This window comes from Aythya fuligula, chromosome 11, assembly GCF_009819795.1.
Source record: "Aythya fuligula isolate bAytFul2 chromosome 11, bAytFul2.pri, whole genome shotgun sequence".
NCBI classification, from domain to species: Eukaryota; Metazoa; Chordata; class Aves; order Anseriformes; family Anatidae; genus Aythya; species Aythya fuligula.
The window spans coordinates 13,869,925-13,893,279 of record NC_045569.1 but is presented as its reverse complement, the minus strand read 5'-3'; the positions used below and the strand labels follow the sequence as shown (position 1 = coordinate 13,893,279).

Here is a 23,355-nt window from a genome sequence, read left to right as displayed (position 1 = left end):
CTCATCAGCCTCATTCCTCTGCCTCCATACCACTCGTCAGTTACCGCTGCTCCAGGTGCTTTCCATGTCCTCACAGCAAGCATCCTCTCCCTCTTCCCACACCTCCACCCACCTCCACCACCTGCCTCCCCCTCTGCCCCGCAGAGCCCCCGGAGAGGTCCCCAAACTTTCTTCTCTGCTGCTGTCTGTGGGCTCCCTGTGAACGTGCCCATTGCTGGTGGGACAGCAGCGATACTGACTGCACTGCAGACACGCGTGCTTTGCTCAGGTTCCTTAATTAGCTTCATGTTATTTTAGTTTGCATAAACCACGTTCTCTTTTTATTACATAAACTATTTCTTCTCTCTCAACCACTTGTGGTGCTCCAAGTAGTTTGCTTCCAAACCAGAGGGCTAAATTTAATCCCCCACTCCCCATTCAGCTTTCTCCATTTACAGTATTTTTTTTTGGCAATGCTTTTTTTTTTTTTCTTTTTCCCCTTTCTTTTCTTTTCTATTTTTTTCCCCTCTTTCCAAGAGGCTGGGCTTCCTTTTCTGTCCTTAAGCCCTCCTATTTCCCCCTGCCCCCTGGATGCCTGCCTACCTTTACTCTAAAATCCAGAGGAGGATCCAATACACTTAGTTTGCCAGCTCTTCAAGAGGTATCTAAGGAGGCTGACAGGAGTTTGATGGTCTCTCTTGCAGCCAGTGGCAGCTAATGTGGTCTGAACCCTCTCTCTCTTTTTTTGCCATTCACACACAGCACTTACTCTTCAAGCCTGCTGCTGCTGCCACTGCCTGAAAGGACCTGAAATACCACACAGGGAATTTTGATTTCTTCTGGGGGAACCGGGAAAAAAAAAAAAAAAAAAAAGGCAGGAAAACTCATCTGGAGATTGCGAAGAAGACATACAGCAACAGCAAGAAGTGGCAAGCTCTTTCCGTCCTGAACGCCAAAAAACACCTAATTTCTCTGCCAGGTGTATGGGACTTAGATTCTCCAAGCACTGCACTGAACTGTTAAAGGTAAGGGGTTGCGCTTTCCTCCCTCTTCTCTCTCTTTGGGATTTTTTCCTTAACTTCCCCACTTCTTTCCTCGGTGCTCTATAGGTGCGGGCTCTAAAAAAGTGGATTGTCTCTTTCCCTGGTGAGCAGTGATGCGAGGGAAGTTGCACGCTGACTGCTCCCAGGGTTTTCCACGGAGCTGCCCTCCTGCCAGCAGCGCTGCTGTGAGAGGAGCCTGCCGGGATCCTATGGGGCCGGGCTGCCAGCAGCACCGCCGTGCCGGCCCCACACCAACCTCTGCAGCTATGGGGCTGCGGGGGCACGGCCCCATAGCCGGAGACTGGGGCCATGTGCTGAGTTTGTTAGTTCTTGGGCGAGGGAGGGAAAGCAAGGCACGTGGCTTGGGACACCGGGCATCCAATGCCACCAGGTGGGAGCGCAGAGAGGGGGCTACCCCTCTGCCTGCTCCCCAAACGATGTCGGTGTTCCTGCACTTTGGATTTTGGCTGCCGTCGGTGGCATTTCTCATCCTGCTGCTGAGCGCGGGGCACGGAGGCTGCGGCTGAGCTCGTTTGTCACTGGTGTCCCAAACCATCACGGGCTGTCTGCTGGTGACCGCTCCGCTCGCTGCCACCGCATCACTATCGAGAGCACGAAGGGTGCTCTGCAGGCTCGTAGGACGTGAAGCCGCAGGTCGGGGGGATGAGAGCAGGAGGAGGATGAGAGGAGATGGGATCGGGGAGGTGAGACGGTGTGCAGCACGCGTGCCACAGCTACGAGTGAGCCCCTGGCACTGACAGCAGCTCCTGGATGGTTTCCAGAGCATGATGCTGGGCACTGCTCGGTGGCTGCCCCTCTCTGAGCTGATTCCTGGCTGAAACACATTTTCAGCAGTAGCTCAGTAGTAGCTGAGCTCTTCTCTAAGAGCAGGCAGAGCAAAAAGTTTTTGTTCTTCGGCGCCTCTGTTGGAAATTTCTCCTTTTAGGTCACTCCCTGCTTTTTAAGACTTTTTCGCTTAAACTTTGTGCTCAGCAGCAGCCTACCCTCTGCACGTAGCGGAAAGCATGCTTTGTAACTCTGCCCTTTTGAGATGTTTGGCCAAAAAAATGCAGTTTGAAAAGTTCTCCCGGTTTTCTAAAATAACTTTGCCAGATGTGGGAAGGGGGGAATATCCCATGATGAAATAGTTGGGTGAGAGGAATTTTTTAGCATTCCCCACTATTTTCCTTTTTGTCTACGAGCTCCAGATAGAGGACGCTGGCTGGGCAGAGGGGCCAGGGGTTTGGGGACCGATTTGGTGGGCTTTCAAGACCCCGCGGAGGAGATCTGTTTGTTTCTCTGCTTTGGTTGTTTGGTGCTATATGTTTTTGCAAAACTTCTGAGGCTGTACCCACCCAGCAGGGCAGATGGGAGGTGTTTTCCCTCTCCGAGACGTTTGGAGGTGCTGTCAGAGCGCAGAAGAGGGAAGCATCCCCGCCTGCCCTCACTGGGCCAGGGATGTTCCCGTGCTGCCTGCAGGCTCTCAGCAGCCCCAGCGACCTTTAGGAAAAACCCCATCTCCTCTGCTTGAGTTCCTGCTTGATGTTTCCTACAACCACCTCCACAGACAGAAGCAGGGTTTGACGGCAGCGAGAGGACTGGAGGACGGGTGGGCAAAGAGAGTCCGGGGGTCAGGGAGCTGAGGAGATTAACTAAAATGCTGCAGACTTAGCAGCGTCAGTGTAAATGGCAGCTCCTCACTGTAAAATATGACCTAACTGGAGAGAAATGTTAGGGGGTTTGGAGGAGGAGAGGATGGGTGATATCATTTAAAAGACAGAAATGAATGAATGAGCGTGTAAACTCCTGTTCCGTGCTCTGGTATCGACCAGAGATGTGTATAATGGCCAGAAAACCTGGGGACTCCAAAATCCCCTCCGTTACTGGTCTCTTCTCTCCTCCTCTCTCTGGGGCAGCTCCTCCTCAGCCATAAATTGCGCAGGCCCGGTGACTTCCCTGCCTCCCCACACTGCCCTACACCCAGCAGGGACACGGGCTGGTGGAGGGCCAACTGCTGCCCGTTCCACACTCAACGGGACCTTTCTTAGCCGCCTGAGACATCTTTTCCACTGCCACCTGCCGCCGTCTCCCTGCCGGCGGTGGGACGGCTGCTCCACCGCAAGCCCGGCCTTCCCCAGCCTGCCTCCCTCTCCTCCTCCTCCTCCTCCTCCTCCTGCTCCCCCCGGCAGCCTCCACGTGTGAACAAGCCGGGCTGTGTGTGCTGCTCGCAGGCAGCTTCCCAGCAGCAGCAACAAAAGCCGTCTTCATCCTAGGTCTGGACCACATACGGAGCCAGAGAAGGACGGCTGCGGAGCAGCCCGCTGCATTCAGGGCTGTTTAAAGAGGGAAAGAGAGAGAGAGACAGCAAAGAGAGGGAGCTGTTATAGATATATATTTAAAAAAAAAAAAAAATACTTGAGCCCAGTGCAACAACGGAAACCTTACAGTTTACTTTTAAAAACTCAGTGCTTCCTTGTGCGCGGGCAGAACAGCCCGGCCTGTGTGCGCGGCGGGGCTGCGGGCGCTGCCTGTGTGCACAAGGCAGGGTGTGTGCGCCGCTGCCCCGCGCCGCGCTCAATGGGCTCACAGTGCCGAGCTCAAGAAGCTTTTTGTTGGCCTCATGAATAGGCGGGGGGATTTGTAGTGTTCGCCCAGGCAGCCTTTTTTTTTTTTTTTTTTTTTTTTTGATGCTTCGCACTGAGATTTTTCCCTCCAGCGTCTTTTACGACGGGCTTTCCCTTTTTAATAAAAATTTCCATTTCTCCCTTGCGTGATGTTCTTCCTTCCCAGTGGTTCCTCAGCACAGACTGGGGAGCAGAAGGCTGGGGGAAATGATGGGGAAGGCCAGAATCCTTTGACTTGAGTACCCCAAAACCTTGCACATGTGTTAGCTGCTGAAATGCGTTGAGGTGCCAAGCAGCAGCCAAGTGGACCGCCTTGCTCAGCTCTCCTTGCCCTGCTTTACAAGCCCCCGTGCAGTCACTGTGGTGAGCTAACACCCCTGATGGCTTCACCTGGAGCCACATTACAGCCCCACAAGCAAACGGGGGAGATGGTGGCACCTGGGGGACCAGGTGTCCCAGTGGCTCTGCGCTTCCTCAGGGAGGAAGGCTTGCTGTGCTGGGAAAGCAGGACACTCGGAGGCCTATTTCAAGCACCATCGTCTGCGTTTTCACCTTTGTAGTCACTCTTTGTGCCAACCAAGGCATGGCAACTCGTGGCTTTTCTCCAGATGCTGGCTCAAGCCGGAGCACAGGGGGCTCATGTGGAGTAGGAGAAGTTCGGGAGAGACCCAGAACTCAGCTGAGGGCTGTACCCCGCTGCTCAGCTCCCCCGGGGGATCGGAGGCCTCCTCAGGGTGCAGAGGCTTGCACTGGCAAGGAGTGGAGCTTGCTGAGAGGAATTTGGGCGATGGGCTGTCCTGGGGAAGGCAGGTCAGCACCGTTTGTCCTCCATTTGCTGTTAAAGTTGATGAAAGTTGACCACGCAGATGGCCCTGGTTGCCACCATCTTACCTGGGCGTCTGCATGGGAGCTGGGGATCTTCTGAAGCACCCGGGTCTCACACAGGGTGTAAGGAGCTGAACCCAGCGATGGAAGGTGCAAGAGGGGCCACAGCAGGCAACAGGAGACAAAAGGGCATCTGTGAGGCAGAAGTGAGGTGACCAGGACAGCAAAGTGTTTCTGGCCGGGTAGGGAAAGGACTGCTCACGAGTTAGGCCCGAGAGTAAAGCTGCCTGTCCAGCCATGCCCAATAAACCTCGCTTACATTAGCGGGAAGATATGGAATGTAAATACTCATGCTTCAAGGCACAAGGCAACCACTAAATGCCTAGTGTCAAAAAGAAACTTCCTCCTCAGCAATTTCTCCCCTGTTTTTCGATGATGAGAACTTTGCTCTGAAGCTGGTGATACGGATCTTGTCCAAGACAGGATGCTGGCCTGGACACACCACTGGTTTCATCTGGGCTGGCAATTTCCAAGTGCTTTTGGCTTCTACAATGCCCTTGGTTCACACTAGGCAGAGGACTTGGACAGGTAATTAACAGTCATGACAACCGCTGAAGGACAGAAGGAATTGTCTGTGAAGGCCACAGGAGGGATAGATGTGACTTAATAGAGAGAAAATTAAATAGGAATAATTTGAAAGGAAAATATATATGTATTCTTTACGGGAAACTAAAAAAAAATAACCAATGAACTGAGTCTTAGATCATGGACTGAAGGGAAAAAGGTGTGCAAAGGAAATGTGGAGGCCAGCAGCTGATAAACAGGTGAAAATGATGGCAGTGATCCCTTCCAGCTGGAGCTCCCCTCCCTCATTCACACCTCCTCCAGGAGAGCCGTGCCCAGGACTGAACAACCTGTAATGCACAGCAAAACCTGCTGCTCCTGCTGGGATCCTGCACGGGCCAGAGATAAATCCCTGCCACAGCCCTGGAAGTCCCCAGTCAGAGCAGGCTTTGTGCAGGGCAGATTCAGCCTGGCTGGCATAACTCTTCTGGCTTCAGAGGATTACTCGGGATTAGCAGTGCTGTGGCACAGCAGCTAAGTGTAATTAACATTACATCATCTGTACCACGGCTTCAAGGTTGAAATCATCACGTAGTTCACATATTGGAAATTACAGGATGGCTTTTGTATGAATTATTAACTGTCACTGTTACTTACCCCAGAAAAATAGTTTCTGTGGGGTTTGGTGTATAAATAATACCCTGTGTCTTCATGGTGCTCGGCTTCAAAGCAATGCTTCAGTGCTGTACTCTAACGAATACCCTCCCGTTCTGTAATGACTGGTCTGCAAATGATGTCTTTTCCTCTGCCGTAAATTATACCGTGCAGTTACTGCTGCTATTGCATTCCGTCTGGTTAGTAAATAATACTCTTTACCTACTATTGTATCTGGGGTTTAAATAATACCCTGTCCTCCCACAGTACTTGGCATCTAAGTGTCACCCTGATCCTGCATGGTGCTTTGGAGAGCAGAGAACATCCTGCTGCTGCCGAACAAATTGCAGCCTTCCTCTCCGTTGTATTTGCCCTCTAAATATTACCCTGCTGTTTTATATAGCACTTATTGTATAAATAATACCCTGCTGCCTTGTAGCAATTGATATGTAAGCGATACCCTCAGGCGGCAGGGCACTTGGTCTGCTAATGCTGCCGAGTGTGACAGCAGGAGGGTGCAGTGCCTGAGACAAGGCTGTGTGCAGCGTGTGCCCATTTCTGCTCCAAAATTATTCTTGTATCCAGCCCTGATGGGCAGGCACCCATTCCTTTACACCTTTCTGAAGTACATTTGGCATTGTTTGGGGCCATTCTCTCGTTGTAGCCACGTAGGACATGCATTACAGGCATGAAGATCTCAGAGACAGGGAAGCAGAGATCTTAATTTCAGTTCATTCCCAATGTTGTGCTTACAGCTCTCACTGGCGTTCCCAAAGTGACTTCATATTACCATTACCACTCCAATCAAGACAGCATTGAGTTCAGTGTGGGCTTCAAAACTTTCCTGATAAATTCTTGGGTGAGTTGGCCTCTGCCAGACACCCCACTGCCATGGCAAGGTGCTTAGCCAGGCGCAGCCAGCTCATCCTTCTCTACAGCACCTTTTGAAGAAGGCAGGGCTTGGAGCCCTCAGTCTTCACCTACATTCTCCATTACAGAAACTATGTTTTCCCACAGAGACCACATTTCAAAGAGTTAATAATCTTTTGTCGTTCCTTCTGCTAGCCCTACCACAAGTTCTCCTTTAGTCAAGGGAAGGTTTGTGACTGAGGTGGTATCTCCAAGAGCAGCTGAGAGCACTGGAAAGCAAAGATGCCTTGGCTAACACAAGCCTTTCTTCCAGCTTTTCAATCCATCTCACTTCTGCTACTTCTGATCTTGTTGACACCACCAGCTGACTTAAAACTGCGTTCCTCCTGACTTTGAATAAGCACATCCAACCAGTGTAATAAATAAATAAATGAAAGTACTTTATGGATATTATGCTCAGCCCTTTCTTTTTTAGGTGCTCAGGCCCCCACTCACCTGTCTACATGTTGCTGCACAGAGAGTTTTGGCAGCTGTAGAGTCACGGTCTAACATCAAAGACAAAAGGCTGGGTTTGCTCGTGCTTAAAATGCAAACAGCTTGCTCATGCTGCACTCTGAGTAATGCTGAAGCTTTTCTCATGCCTCCATTATGTATACTAGGGAAACTGGCGACACTGGAATACAGTGGTTGGCACCTTCTCTTCAATTCTGACATGGTTCATTACCAATTTCTTCTAATCTCCAAGTTGGTTGCTCTCTATTCCTCAACTGCAAATGCAGCTGACATTGTGTATAGAACTGTGGTGCCTCATCCTTCAGAGATGTCTCTCTTATCTGTGCTGTTAGTGTAATTAAACAATAATATTTTGAAACTGATTGGGAATGAGAGTCATTAGACACTCAGATATCTGATTGGATTTATTTCCCTTATAAAATTATGTCCTTTTCCAGAAGTTGCTTTAGGGACTCAAGGACACATCTTGCAAAGCAGCAAAGTGCCCCAAGACACAGAAAAGCACTTCTGCAAATTCCATTGAGTGCCTCAGACATCCTTTTGCATCTTTAAATTCTGAGATACCATGGACAATTGGGCAGGTTATCAGACTTTTACAAAGCAATTTTGACATTCCCATAACTCTCGCAGTAACCACTGGAGAGTACACTGTAAGAATTTAATCTATTGCTGCTGTATCAAAACTTGTAATCAAAATCTTTGAAAGCTCAGCTCAGAAGCCATTTGCTAATTTTCTTAATGACCAGCAGTGCATGCCTTTCTTGCTTTCCAAAATACTCGCTTATACTTATAATTCTCTTTTGTGACATCCCTGCAGTAGGAAGGACATCACATTGAGTCTTTCAGGAAGCAAGCATCCAGCCCAAGGGAAGACAAAGTCCAACATGACTTTCGAACATCTTCAATGCTGCAGCAGCACAGGGAGCTCTGGAGGCCCCAGATGTTGGCTGGACAAGCCTGGGGTCTGCAGGGACTGAGCTTTCAGGGCCAGAACCTATACCAGTGCTTGCCCCTCACCTTCCCAGTATAATTCCATTAGAAACCATTAACTTGAAGCAGGACTCACTCAACCACATTTGCCGGAATGCTCATCCTAAAAGCTAGAGAACATTTTCTTTTTGAGCATTTAACTGTAGCTAGTCTTGCTGAGCATCACCCCCGTTGCGTGGCTTATTTATGCAGCGTGGATTGATGAGTATGAATGTCACGATGGCTTTTCGGTCACAGCTATGGAATTGCCACAATCTGCAGACTGCTCCATGACAGTGCCCAAATGTTATGCATGATTAGATCCAGTTCTCCTACTCTGTGAGAGCCAAACAGGATTTTCCTTGCTATGTTGTCTTATGGAATTAATTCTTCTGCTGTCTGAAAGCAGAGAGCTTTGTGCGAGCTTGCGGGGATTGGGAATTCCTTTTGAGTGCTCTCCCTGCTGCCTGTTTGGGGCTTTCAAAGAGTTACGTGTCTAGACTAGGTTTTAAAACCATAGCTTGGGTTTAATGTCACGAACCTCAGGGTTATAGGGCCTCGTTTCTACTGATTCCAATGGAAACTGGATCTGGCCGCCAGATAATTTACCTACCCATCTTACTGGGAGAATTACAAGATAGCGTGTTTAAAATAGATCATTATTATTTGTCGTTGAATCGGTCTTTTATGACAATAGTATAAAACAAATTTTATTTGTTTACAGTTTCTCTGGCTAGTGCTGTGTGTCTGAGTCAAAATACCAGTACAGCATGCTCCAGGGTCCGTGTTAAAGCCCACATCTCTTCCATCACTGCCTGAGCGTATTTGCTGGTTTGAAGCACTTCACTAGGCAGTTATTTTGCCTACAAGGGGATCTGTGTTGGTGCCTTTCTGTTTCCCCAAAATGTGGGCACTGTTGGTTTCAAACTGTTCCACATAGCTCTGGAAAAACAACATTTTCTGTTGCCTTTACAGAATGCTTCACCAAACACTGGGCAGCATTTTGGCTCTCCCTCCCGACCACATCTCATGCATAGGAATTTATTTGCCTCTCAGAAAACTTTGTATTCCCATTTAATTGCGTTTCTGGTTTCCTCCATACCTCGCTTTCTCTTTTTGAAGGTATGACATATGGACTTTTCTTAGCAAACTGTAGGTTTGGGCTTAGCAGCATTGGCTCTCCAAATGTCTGTGGCTTGTGTTTAGGTTAAATTTCTTTCCCATTGCAGTCTGCACCTCACTGTATGATTTTATACTTCATGTAAGAGCCTTGCTTTGTTTCAGTATTTCCATGCTCTCCCCAAATTTACGTTTGTTGGGCTTGGTCAGCTGCATATTTTGTAGATTGTGAGATCTTTGAGGCAGGGGCTGCTGTCTGTCTGGGCTGGGGTAATTCAGTGGAGCCCTGAGATCTGAGCTGTAAGGAAATGATTACTGATGTGCATTCAGTGACCCTCATCTGAAACTAATTTTGGGGAGGTTAATTGTCTCTGCCTTGCTCTCTCTTTCAATGTCATGTCATCACAGTTGCTTCCTAAGTAACACCAAACCAATGCCTGATTATAGATTCAGATGCATGTAGAGAGAGCTCTCTGTATACATAACATACATTCACGTCAAAGAGTTGGGCTGTTATTAAAGTGCAAGGTTTCTATTCTTTCTTCAAGCTAATTTTGTCATGTGTTTGAAGGAAACAGACCACGGAGACTTTGAAAGATACCAAAATCCCCCTTGGAAAAAAAGCAGAAGCCTGTGATTTGTTTCTGGATTGAACGATAGGTCTCACATGATTACGTATTAATCCTTTTATATTTGCTGCTAATTTCAAAAAGTGGTTTTTGTTTATTTGGTGGATTGGTTGGTTGGTTTGGTTTTTGAGCAGCTTTCCTGGGGAAGTTTTGGACTGACAGAAAATGGAAATCTCAGCCAGGGAACTGAAACCCTTCTGCCAGTTATTGCCTCCCCCATGCTAAGGGTTCTCCTTCTTGTTCCTGCTGGCTGGATGAATACATCACCCAGAGACTCACGTGCACTCTCACAGAGGGCCAGGACAATTTTTTAGGCATCTTTCCATCACCTTGCTCCTTCCCTTCCAACTCCTTACCAGTCTCTTAAAGTAGAACCCAAAACTTTTGTGGTCTCTGATGGATGGTCTTCTCTGAAGCAAACCCCAGGCAAGCCTGTTTGGCTGTGAACTATTTTGCTGCTATCTTCTCTCTTCTTTTGTTTCCTGCTTTACAATTTGGCTTGGTTCAAAAACCTCAGTGTTGTAGGAAAAAGAAAAAAAAAGAAAAAAAAAAAAAAGGAAGATTTATTTTCTGCCTGGAGCCCCAGCTGATTTCTGCCCGAGAAGAATAGAGCAGGCTGAACCAAAGGCAGGAGTTATTGTTTGGATGAAACGACTTGACAAGTGAATAGGAGCAGTGGAGCAGTGTCCATGCCCAACAGGGCTGCTCCCAGCAAGGGAAGCTGAGCATCCCTCGGTGTTCCCAACGCAGCGAAATCCCCTTGGAACGATGGGGCAGGGCAGATAACTCCATCCCCCTAGAGGAACAGAGCAATAAATAGGGACCTTATTGACTGAGCCAGGCAAATCGAGTTAAACACGCGCTGTGTGTCTTGGCTGCGAGGGAAGAGGGCACCGCATGCCAGAACAGCCTCCTGCTATGCGAGAGGTGCGAGCACACAGAGAAGGAAGGGATTGTGCAGGGATGGTGGAGGGCAACCGTGTGCCATGAGATGGAGTCAACGGAATACCGGGTGAATAAAGGGAAAAGAAAAAAATCAAAGAGACAGGCCAGGGAGATTTTTACAGATTTTCAACATACTTATGGGAAAATCCATACACTGCCTGGGAGGGGTGTTCTATACAACTTTGCAGGTGTTTTGGTTTGGTGATGCGGCTCTTGTACGAATGGTCTCTTAGAGGGCTGCTCTGCTACAGGAAGAGGCCTGACATAAAAGCTGACATGTCCAGCACAGAGAGAAGTGCGGGTTAGGAGCCAAGGGTTACCAGAAGCACCAAACTCTTCTTGACCTCAGCCCATCTTTACAGTCTGAATGTGAAGTCTGTGGTCTTAGTACAATGTGTAAACTGGAAGGCAAGCCTAGCCCACTGTCTCTGGAACCAGGGCTCATCAAATCAGCCTTAGAGATAGACAACTTTGAGGAAAATCTGCTCTGAAATTTTGGTAAAGCCCTTCTCCAGACAAAGAGGTGTGAGAGATCCTTCATCAGCAGTAGTAAAATCCACGCTTGCATTGCAGCTGGGGGTTCACATTGCTGTTGGAAGATGTATCTGAGGTCTTTGGTGTAAGGTGATGCCTAGAGGCTAGTGAATAAAGGCAAAAAGACTCCTCCCCTCCTGTGCAAGGAATACACATGAACAGTTTGTATGCATGTGGATTTCTGAGGAGTTGCAAAGAGTTGAAGCATCTGGAAACAGAAGAAAATAATAATCCTTTGCTTCTCCACTGGAAAAGTCAGTGATCTGCTCAGGAGAAAGAGATTCTCCTGTGTAGAAAAATTCTGGAGTTATGGAGAAAAAAAAAAAAAAAAAGCCAAGAGATCATTAGATTGCAAATCTTGCAGCTTATTTATGGAAAGTAGCAATGCTCGGACTGCAGGCTCTGCCTCCTGAGCAGCACATGGCAGGATGTCTCTGCCCTTCCCAGCCAGTAACCAGAAAGGCCCTGGCCCTCTCCCATGCCATTTGCCCTTTTGTCTTCTAGGTCACCCCAAAGGGAGGATGGAGTCGAGATTCCACCTTCCCAGCAGAACTAAACTGTGCATGTCTTGAATTTATGAGACAGGAAATCTATTTGGGAGGAAAGTTGTAGCTGAAACAGCCTCGTTGAAGTAAATCTAAGCACAGTGTTTACACAATGTCTGGAATTAATGCAGAGAAAACTTTCAGGTGCCAGCTTTGGAAAGAGAAAATGGGGAGCAAAAAGAGGCAGATACTGAGCTTGTAATGAAGCTAGAAACTCTTCCTCAAGGGTGGATGGGAGGTGGTTTCCCACTGTTAAACACCAAGGGCATGCACTACTCGGCAGTGCAAAGGGAAGATAGGATGTGTTTGCTCACCTGCCTCCTTTGTGTCCAAGCAGTGACAGCGGGAGGATGGTTAGTGTTGCCAGCTGGGTGTATTCACCCAGACATGCAGTTATTGCAGAGGCCCTGCAGCCATGCACAAGTTCATGTGGTTCTTCCCTCAAATCTAACTGTCTTGATTTGATTTGATGTTTTCTCTCTACCTGGAGCAAGAGGAAAATGTTTGTACATTGTGAAGCTGGCAGCTGGTATGTCTTGTCTAGTCCTGCCCAGTGCCTCGTTAGGTGAATTTTCACATCACGTTTCTTAGGAGCACACACGTTCAAACCAAGGCAATTTGGGGCAGCTGAGTATTGACAGCTATCAGGTTTGGGCAGTAGCTAGCAAAGTGAGTGAAGAGTTTCATGCTTAGGTCTCTGTGCCTATGGATTCTGTACTGACACAAGGTCTCAGGGGCATTGTGGAAAACTTTTCATCCTAAGTGCAGCGTCAGCTGTGAAGGGAAGCAAGGCTTATGTCCATGAAGCTTGAGCCAGCACAGAAGTATTACTGAGGTTTGCTTCTCTGCAGACACACTTCTATCTTGTCCTGTAGCCTCAGGAGCACATTTTCTCATGTTTAAGGCTGCTTCTCTGCACAAATGAGGTTTCAACCCATTCACAAGAGAAGTGAAGAGGCAAATTCTGCACAAGCGAATGTCCCCAGCACAGCCTGTGCACCATTCAGTCTCCAACAGAGCAATGGCTCAGCCCCCAGCAGGGCAAATATCTGCTGTCCATCAGCTGGGCTTTACCCATCCTTCTCCATCTCACTCAGCACCTGCAGAGAACTTGCCCATCTGTTTAGCTTTTGCCTATTTGGAGTAGGTGGGTACGTGGTGGAAGCCTTACGAAATTAATGGACATAGGTTTTTCCATGTCCCTTTCTCCTGCTCTGTACCAGGCATAGGAAGCTCAGGTCCTAGGAGCACAGCAGCAACAGCTTTGGGATTTTTCACTGGGATTTATGGGGAGACAATGCATCTGAGCAGACAATGGTGTCACTTGGAGAGCCACATGGCCAAAGCTGCCACCTTCACACTTGACATCCTGAGGGAATGAGATGTCTCAGGTGCCTTCTTCTGTGTTTTGGATGTTTTCCTCTCTGTGTCTAGAAGAGGTTTACTCAAGGCCGATGACAGCTCCAGAAAAGACGCATATCGGTACTTTCTTTCTATGGGTTATAATTTTTTACCTGCCTCTTCCACCAAAGAAGAAGAGTGATGGGTGACTGTCATTCCCGGAGACACCATATCCTGGAGGAAAGAGTTTGCCAAGTCCCAGCTCTTCTTTCTGGCTTAAATTCTTCCTTGCAAGCCAAGGGACACGCTCCAATTACCACTGCTGTGTGTAAAACAGGGTCTGAGGAGGCTTTATGCATAACCACCCTCCCATATCTAAAAGCTAGATGCTGAAAGAGTGCTCCAGGCTCCCCTACCACCCAGCAGACAAGTGGCTGAGCAGCTCTTTAAGGGTTCTCAGCCAAAACATCTATTTCATATGGAGATGAATTGCTCTTTAGAAGGTTTTTTCTCCCCTTGGACCAGCGAGGATTCTGAGCAGAAGTTTCAGCCAGTCTCAAAGGCTCATTGTTGCCTTGAGTTTAGAGGCTCTGGGGGCTGTGAGTGTGGCTCTTGCTTTCCACGTTGGGCAGACACTCAGAGCCACAGCAGCTCAGGCGTAGAGCTGACCCTGTAGCTTGCATGAGAGACTCCAGCTGCCATCTGCTCACCAGAGGGGGCATCTTGAAGCTTCTCTGTCCTCAAATGACAGGAAAATTGTCCATGTGTGTTGCAAGCAACAGGCAGTTTTGACCTTCCTACACAAGAACTAGTTTGGGGGTGGCTGGTGGCAAGGTCTGCTTGATCTCAGGAAAAAATAAAAAATAAAAATATGGAGAAATGCTGCTGAAGTTAATGGACATGTAATGTAAAACCAGTATAAATCAGGGGAGAATGAGAGGCATTCTGTGGTAGTTACCAGAAAAAAAAGATAAATGCTTATAAAGCTTTTTGTGTTCAGCCGGCCATTAGTTCCAGACCCAGTCTGAGCCTGGGTAGCTAACCAAGCCTAGCATCCGACTGTTTCGGCTTGACCAAGATTTCCTTTGGCATCCTGCTTGCTGAAGGCTTGTCCACACATCCTTGGGTATTTTGGCTCTTCCTGTAGTGTAAGTGCAATATAATTAAGCAAACAGTCAAATTATAACAGACTGGAGCTCTTTTATTAAAGGAAAGGCCATAAAGACATGGAAAATGGAAAAACACTGAACCAAAATTACAGGTCGGGGCGAATTTGGTTCTTTGTAGAGGAGGAGAGAGAGGAGCTCTGGACCAGACGATATGGCTGAGGGGCACGCTGATACCAGCCCCGGGGGTGTGAGCAGAGCTGCGTCTGGCTATGGTCGTGCCTGCAGGAGCAAGGGGTGCTTCAGGACAGGAGCCAGCTGAGGCTCCAGCAGAAACCTGACATTTTTCCTAGTCTTCAGCTGCCGTTCTCTGTTTTCTGTCTTGCACGCTGAGCACACCTCGGCGCTGCCAATTTGCCATCTCCTGTAGCAATGCAGGCAGCCAGCGGTGCGGGGCTGTCAGCGGGGAGGACGACATCCCTCGATGACACAGTATCAGAGCAGTAACTGCCGTGTGTCCTCCTGATTGGGGAAAAAAGGGCTTTATTGTTCCAGGGACAGTTTCAGAGGCAGAGCAGGCGGGAGCAGCATCCAAGCTGCTCTGTACATAAAGACCTTACTCTCAGAATGGTTTGGAAGCCAGACAGAATGGAATATTTCTCCTATTTTCTTTACAGCTGAAAAAACATGAAAAATCACAGGAGTGCATTTATTACCGTATTTCAGTTCCAAAGTTTGCCTTATTTAAAAAAAGAAAAAGAAGAAGTAAAATGAGTTTTGCCCACCCTCCTCACTTTTTTTTTTTTTCTCCCCTTCCTTCCCTCCCATTTCCTGGACCTGGCTGAGGTTTTTAACAGAAACGCTCTCAGTCCTGGGAACATGCAGGGGGACAATAAGGTGTTTGTTCCCAGAGATCATAGAGGAACGGTCTGTCGTTTTACACGGGAGAGGTGAAACCACTCTCGAAGGACATGGAGCACGCTGCTTGACCGGGCATGAGGACCCTCCTGATGTCTCTGCTGGGTGGTGGTGTCTCCTCCAGCCTCATCGTGCCCTCAGTCCTCAGTGCTGGTACCTGAATCAGCGCTGGATGGAGGTGTCCTAGGGATACTAAGGTCTGATGGAGAATAAACAGGGAATGGAAAACTAGTTGAAGAGAGAGAGGCCAAGGCTAAATGACTACTGCTGGTTTTGACTCATGCTCAGGAGCCTCTTTATATCCACGGTTTGAAAGGAAATGTTGTCTTTGGAAAACACCTTTATGCCCAGGCATATCTTCTAGTTAATGAGTGGCATTTTATTAGCTGCCAGAAACAATATGTAAGTCTATTAAAGGTCTTCCAAAACTGAGGAACAAGAAAGCTTAAAATGACCTGTCCACCCCCGTCCAAAAATAAATAAATAAATAAATAAAAATAAGGACAACAGCAGGATTAAGGGTGATGAAAATAAATTTAATTGCAACAAGGGTGATTAACGTGGTATGGAACAAGCAAAGGCCACAGGAGAAACTGCAGATGGGACTCAATTAAAATAAACTAGAACAGAAAATGCTTTCCAGCAAGCAAACAAGTTAGACTGTGCTGCAAGTGGGCCATCTGGCTATTTTCCACCGCACAGTCTTACTCTGTAGGCACTTTGTTGGGCCTTGACTGCAGTGACTTTTCTTTTTCTTGCTCTCTCCAGATTCTTCAGGCCTTTGAAAACCTGGGGACAGGGTTGGAAGAGTAAGGGATTAAACCTGTCTGCACATATGTACACACTTTCCTCCACACACACTTAGATTCTCAAATAAACATATTTATATGCAGCCAATTTAGGACAGCCTGCACACAACCTGATACAGAAGCACGGCCTTAGGCATAAAATAAAGTGGCAATAAACTCCGGTGAAAGGGACAGTTGTTCTCCGGGGTGGAGAGCTCCTGAGCCTACCAGCATTTCCCGGCTCTGTCTTTTTTGGAAAGGTGAGAGCTTTCCTGAGCTCTTCCTGGCCCGGGCTGAATCGGAGAGGGCCTTGCTCGTGTCTCGGTCAATGGTTAGAGCAGGTAGGATGGCCGGGATTTCTGTGGCAGTTCGGTTGGATTATTCTTCCTCCAGGCTGCTTGGTACCTTGTGCGAGGATGGTTGTTCTGCTGCAGTGTGCCACTTGCCACAACAGCTCCCTGCCCCGTTTGTTCTCCAGCAAGAGCAAACACAGCATTGCCAGAAAGTTCCTTGCAGGGCTGGGAGGTGTTTCTGTAGCATGGACCTTGCAGAAAGGGTAGTGTGAGCAGAGCTCCTTGTGGTGGATGTGTGCTGCAGGAATTAGTCCCTCCCAGTGCTCCCTGATAGATCTTGGACAGCCCCGAGTTAGTACTCACCCTAGGAAGAGCTCCACCACTGTGTCTGCAGAGCTTCTTCTCTTCAAGGTGTTTATATTTTCTCCTAGGAGGTAAGAACCTTGCCACTGAATTTAAGTGACGCAGCGACCTGGTAGCTCCTATGGGTTTTGCAGCCCACCTTTTACTATCAGCCAGGTTACCTTGTGCATTTTCAAAAGAACAGTCAAATGAAGTTATCACCAGAAACCTGTGTTATTTATAATGCAAAAGGTGGAGGCATTGTCTGTGTCCCCAACACTTCTCTCCTTAGCTGTTTGGCCACCACTAAGATCCTGAGCCAGCGATGCTCTGGGCTTTGCTCTGCCTTTACTCAGCCGTGCAGCTCAGCACGAGCCAGTGTCTGTGAGCACACACCTCTCACATTGGTTCTCCCACGTGCTGAACTGTGCCTTCGTGCTCCTTGAGCATGGCTCATCTAATCTAAACCCAGACCTCTGTAGAGAGGACACCCACACCTGAGCTGATCACCCCCTCTGCTCTGACAGGCAGCAGTCATCAGTCCTGCAGCACGTGCTGTGTGTCTGCTTGAGAATGAGAAGAGCAACCCAAATCCCCTGGCTAGGCAGACCAGATCTCCATCATATGTGCGATTGGTGTTCCCTCAGCAGATGGCTGTTTTTCTTTATTTAAATCCAGAGCTGCTCCTTGAGGCAGCTGTTTGCTGGTTATCACACCCTTGGCCATCATCACGGCGTTGCAGCACGGAGCCTCGCTGTAACAACGGGGTGAGGGTCACAGGCTTTCCCAGCACCATGAATCCTGCGTGCAGGCTCCAGGCTGGATCTCTCTGGCATGCTTACAGGGAGAGAAGAATGGAGATCAGCACTGCAAACAGCACCCGGAGGAGTAGGTTGGGTTTCTTCCTGCGGGGAGTCAATGCTTTGGCAGAGCACACCCAAAACATTATTATTGTGATTTGTTTAACCGCTGCTCACAAGGAAAAGGCATTGCCTCTGGGTTCTGTGGATTTTTTTTTCCCTACAGCTAAGCTAATCTGTGGCAATACTGCAGGTCCCAGCAGATATCATATGAGGCTACTTTTTCCATGTGGAAGATCAGTATAAGGCTCGAGTGAGACCAGGAGTGCACAAGCTTGTCTTAGCTTTTGTGACACACTGAATTTCCTCCATTTAGGGCATTTTGTCCTGTGAAGTCCCACTGATGTATAGGTGAGCCTTCTCTCTTCCTACCCACTGCCAATGCACACAGAAACAACAACTGTGTGGGACTCAAATCACTAGTAGCGTGCTGTAGACAGGGACCCTGAAAGAGTTTTCAGCTCCCATTATATTTCAGTGTCTCTTTCATTTCTCATGTCGCTGGTAGGGCAGGTTTGGGATGGTGCAAGCAGAAATTACCTGAGCCCAACCACAACCCCAGTTTAATCCAGGGAGATGTCCCTCAGGTGAGGTCAGGCTGCTCTGTGGTGGAAGCAGTGGCCAGCAGGGCTCTCGATGCCCAGTCCCCAGCTGTTTGTGCCTGTAGGAAGCATTCTTCTAAGGAAACAAGAATATGCTTCAATGTTTGGATTTTTTTCCTCCCAAAGCATAAAGGGTTGCCCAAATGCTGAAGCTGTATCTGCTTCAAGTTCTTTGCAGTGCCTCATGTGTCCTCAGTGACTGATCTATAACCTGAAGGGGCTCCCCAAAATAAGGGTTAAGCCCTCATCCATCTCCGTCACTGGCAGCTTACCCCTAAATCTCTTTCTCCCTCCTAATGCCTATCCTGTGCAGACTTCAGGGATGGTTCGCTTAAACTGAGGAGGGAAGGGAGTTAACTTCGTAGGATGTCTTTTTGCCTTCGATCCTACAAAGCAGTTAAAAAATTTGCATGATATTCATGGCTCTTTGTACTGCCTAGAGCCAGGCAAGATTAATAATACAAGAGCAGAGATCGAAACATTGATATATTTGTATTCATGAATTTTAATGTCAGAAGAAACCATCCTGGGCTGATCTCCTCTGTATCTAGACCCTTTGAACTTCTCCCAGATAGCTCCGTATGGAACCCAGTAGCTCACATTTGCCTAAGCCATATCTTCCAAAGAAGTTTTCAAGTGTGGATTTGAAGCTACCAAAGGATAGAAACTCCATTGTTTCCCTCGGTGCCAGTTTCACTGATCCATCACCTCCTGTTTAAAATGTGGGCTTTGTTTCCCGTTTGAGTTTGCTTGGCATATGGCTCCCAGCTATTAGTTCTCGTTATGCCTTTCTGTTAGATTAAAGAGCCCTTCAGTACCCGCAGCTTCTGCCTGAAAAGATGTTTGTGCACTATGGTCAACTTCTCAGTCCTCGCCGTTGTTGTTACAATAACTCGATTCAGGCTTCCTGGTCTCCCCACATCAGGCATTTCCTCCAGCCCTCAGATCCTCGCCCGTGGATATATTCTGTCCTGCTCGCTAGGACACAGCATCCCATTTTCAGCCATGTTCCGCGTCCCTTGTTCATCGGTGGATAATTTTTATATCTGTTTCCATTAAAATATTGCAGGCAGATTTATCAGGCACACTTTGAATCATTCCAACTAACAAAATCAAGTTTGGAAGCACCTGTTTTCTCTGCAAGTGCTTCAACTAAAAATAATATTACGGCTTTTCTTCAGTGCTTAATGAATTGAAGTCTGTATCAGATTTCCCATTATTTTGCCTGGAGCTGGTGTCAGTCAAGCCAGGGTGTATTTAGGAGGTTCTTCTTTGTATATCTTTGCTAAATCTTGGCACAGTGTTCTGGTGTTCGGGACCTGCCCCAGTGCTCCAGCACAGATTAAAACTGCACAGCAGTGGGCCAGCAATTTACACAGCCAGCTCTGTAAGGACTCCTGGGCACGCTGATTTCAGCCTGTTTATCCAGAGCAGATGGTGTTTCCAATTCTCCTTGCCTGCTGAGGAGCAGAAGGCACTTCACTGTCCCCCACCCCATCCGATGGCCACATGCCCCTGCTTTTCCCTAAATACTGAGTGCCAAACCCCTCGGCCTCTCCTGCAGCACCACACCATGACACTTGTCTTCATTTCCCTCTGCTGATGGCCTGTACCATGGCTGGTGTTTCCTTGGTTCCTATTAAGCTGCTTACACAAGTATATACCATTCCTAGCTGAAGAGACACCCAAACATGCACACAACTCCACAGCTTCTCCTTGAGCTTGGCCCTTTTATCTTTTATTCCCAAGCCCAACAGAAATTGAGATATGTCCGGTTTGACCTTACCCAGCCCTACAGCTGCAACCTTGAGCCTCCTGCTCCTCTGCCAACATGTTCCAGCCCTGCTCTGTCCTGTTTTCCACCGGTGTAGCTGTCTCTTTTAACTAAAAGTTTCAAAAAGATGACATTTTGCAGTGTATCACGTTGAAATGGATGAGTGCAGGGAGGTCAGTTTTTTTCAGAAGCGAAAGGCGAATGCTGGGCTGTACAGGATGAGGTTTATTTTTGGCCTCGACTTGTGCCAGCGAGGATATTTCGTGGCCCTTTCTGCCAGGCCGATAGGCATATGCTCAGGATGTTCCCTGCCAGCTGGGATCTTTCTGGACCACAGCAGCGAGGCAGACGATATTTGGACAGGTGACCGGGAGGAAACTCTGGTGATTCAGCAGGTGGGGTCCTTCCTTCCGAGTCAGTGCTGAAACACCAAACAGCGCTGGGTTGCCGGAGGATGCGGTTTTTATTGGAAATATTAAAACTGATCCAAGCACTCATGGCTATTGAAAAATCTGATGATATTATACCTCAGAACAGTTATGAATGATAATCCGTTTAGGATTAATTTAGTTGGTCGAGGCTTTATTGCTTCTGCCATTCAGCGTCGGGAGGATTCTCGTTTCTTTTCCTAAAGCTTTCTGAAGTAACAGGTGGCTCTGACTCGTTGATGGATCCCAACAGGATACTTACTGGGTGGGTTAGGATGCCCAGAATTGTATCCTGGGGATTTGCTGTGTCAATTCAGGATCCATGTGCAGTTACACCTATGTATGCTGTCGGTGCAATGAATTGGACCAAAGCATTGTAACCTTTGGCTTTTTCACCATATGGAAGCAGATTTCCCTTCAAGCATTTTAAGGTGTACAAGATGTATCCAGGCATCTGTCCTGAGAGCCAGTGCTGGCTTGGATGGAGGATGCTGGTGAGGGGCAGCTCCTGCTGTGAGTTGTGATGGTCCCTGTGGTGTAAATACAAAATAACTGGGAGAATTTGTTGGAAAATTGTCTTTCTGCTCCACAGGGAAGACTGAACCACAAGAGACAGAATGGGAGAAAAATACAATAAGTGATCTACAGTGACACTTAGGTCTGTTGTACATGAGAGCATCTGATTTACTTGCCCAAGGGCTCCTTTCCTGTGCTCCCCCTGCCAGCCTCGTGCAGGAGGCAGCCGAGAGCATCACCCTGCCATGCCGCAGCACGTTACTCTGCATGGACATGCAGCTGTCATAAATCCTTTCTCCTGTGTTGTTTCTTGCAGGTAAACTATGACCACTTTACTACTAGTGTTTGTGTGTTTGCGAGCCATCACCGCGGCCGCCTCTGTGGTGCTCTCAGGTACGTGCTGTGGGGCGCAGGGAGCCGGCACCAAGCAAGGTGCTGTACACAGGTCCCAAACCCGAGCGTGGGCATCTCTAGGTGTGCCCAAAAGTTCCTCTGTGTACACATGGAGCCCTTCGCCAGGTGGCTGCAGCCACAGTCCATCACTGTCCTAGTGCCTGGGGAGCTGGGGGGGTAGCTCAGCGTAAGGTGGATTTAGGGGGAAACCAAGGGAATTTCATCATTCCCCCTTTTTTCAGCCCTATCAGGTGTGATCTCGTGTTGCAGGCAGTAGGCACGCTGCAGTACAGCCCTTCATTCCCTTCATTCCCACATCCCAACTCCCAAGAGTAACCACGGAGCAAGGGTCATTGCTGTAACTTCCATTTCTGCAAAGCATTTCCTGCAGACTAGACCAGAAAGGGCTCACCTGAACGTGTGGGTAGTTTTCGTAGCAGACAGGCATTGGGGACGTACAGAAGCACTGGATATTTTGGATAAAGTGCATTACCTCTGTAACCATTGCTTTGTTTGGGAACTGGCAGACAGTAGTGATGGCCTGGAAGTGAAGATACCTGAGCAGTCTCCCCTGCGCGTTGCCCTGGGCAGCTCCCTGAACATCCCCTGCTACTTCAATATCCCGGAGGAGGAGGACACCAGTGCTCTGCTGACCCCGCGGATCAAGTGGAGCAAGCTCTCCAACGGGACAGAAGTTGTCTTGCTCGTGGCCACCGGTGGGAAAATCCGGCTCAACACGGAGTACAGGGAGGTGGTCTCCTTGCCCAATTACCCCGCCATCCCCACCGACGCCACCTTGGAAATCAAGGCGCTGAGATCCAACCACACTGGGATTTATCGCTGTGAAGTGATGTACGGCATTGAGGACAGGCAAGACACAATAGAGGTCCTGGTGAAAGGTGAGACCCTGCCTTTGCTGTTTCCTCCCAGGATCGTGCTGGGCAGAAGGGAAGAAATATATGGGCAGGGAAGGTGCTGCTCTCCCCATAAGCATCAGCCCTTTTGGTCAGGCCTCAAATAGGGTCACAAACAAGTGAGCAGAAGCCATGGGCCAAGCTTTTATTTCAGCAGGTTAGCGGCAGACTAAACTGAGCAGAAATGACTCATGGCTGAGTACATGGCAATAAAAGGACTTTTCTGGCAGAAGGTGAGTTAGAGGCAGGAGGATGACGCCCTTGTCAGGAGGTGGTGCTGGGTATGCTGAGCTATTGCTCAGAGCGAGGCAGGAACAGGGCTAGCGCAAAACCTTTTAATTCATCCAGACATTTTAGGAGATGGGATGCCCTCAGCTGGAGAATTGGTCTGTTCTGGAAAACCTTTCCCCACAGTCTTAAAAAGCCCACCCTACTCATAGGTGGATAAAAAATCGTTTAGTTTAAGGATCCTATGATCCTTATCTTTATCACGGGTCTTGCTTCCAGCACAGCAGGAGAAACGAGGAGCTTTCTGCTGGGCACAGGCACAGCACGGGCTGGGAGCCCCCTCTTTGCCTCCCAATGCATTTTCCACTTGGCTGATGCCAGACCAGAGCATGCAGAGAGCCTTCCCTCGGAAAGCCCCCTGTTTATCAAAAAACACAACTCACATTTTCAGATGATCCAGAGATTTTAAGTGGTACGCCTCATATGAAATATTGTTCTTTTTCCCTGGGTGTTTGCAGGAGCAGGGGGTTGCACCCTTCAAACACACGCAGCAGTCACCGAGTCACCCTGGGCTCGAGATGCTAAAACACAGAAAATCAGCACAAACATCCATCGTTTCTCATCCCTTTCTCCACATCCCTAACTCCCGTGGAAGGAAGGGGCTGGGTCCTCCCCAGCAGGCATGCCGCTGATGCCCGTTGTGTTTTCCAGGCGTCGTGTTCCACTACAGAGCCATCTCCACGAGGTACACCTTGAACTTCGAGAAGGCCAAGCAGGCCTGTATCCAGAACAGCGCCGTCATTGCTACCCCCGAGCAGCTGCAGGCTGCCTACGAGGACGGGTACGAGCAGTGCGATGCCGGCTGGCTGGCTGACCAGACTGTCAGGTAAGGGCAGGGCTGTGATGTGAGGGCAGGAGTCCCATGATGAGCTGCTGGATGGGGGTGGGTGGGATGCAGCTGTGAAATAGAGGGTCTCGTGATTGCTGGTGTGCAGGGGGAGGTGTGGGCTGCAAGGTTTTTCCTGCTGGGGAGGGACCT

The 23,355-nt window shown here is 48.6% G+C and overlaps 1 protein-coding gene across 1 annotated transcript in view; it reads left to right on the top strand.

Annotated features, from left to right (window-relative positions):
- Positions 1-970: 970 nt before the first annotated feature.
- Positions 971-23,355, top strand: part of ACAN (aggrecan) — a 46,543-nt gene continuing 24,158 nt past the window's right edge. Inside the window, exons 1-4 of the mRNA XM_032195057.1 lie at positions 971-1,004; positions 21,098-21,174; positions 21,702-22,073; positions 23,028-23,202. Coding sequence (XP_032050948.1) covers positions 21,105-21,174; positions 21,702-22,073; positions 23,028-23,202 — 617 coding nt within the window. The 5' untranslated portion in view covers positions 971-1,004; positions 21,098-21,104. The remainder of the gene's footprint in view (positions 1,005-21,097; positions 21,175-21,701; positions 22,074-23,027; positions 23,203-23,355) is intronic.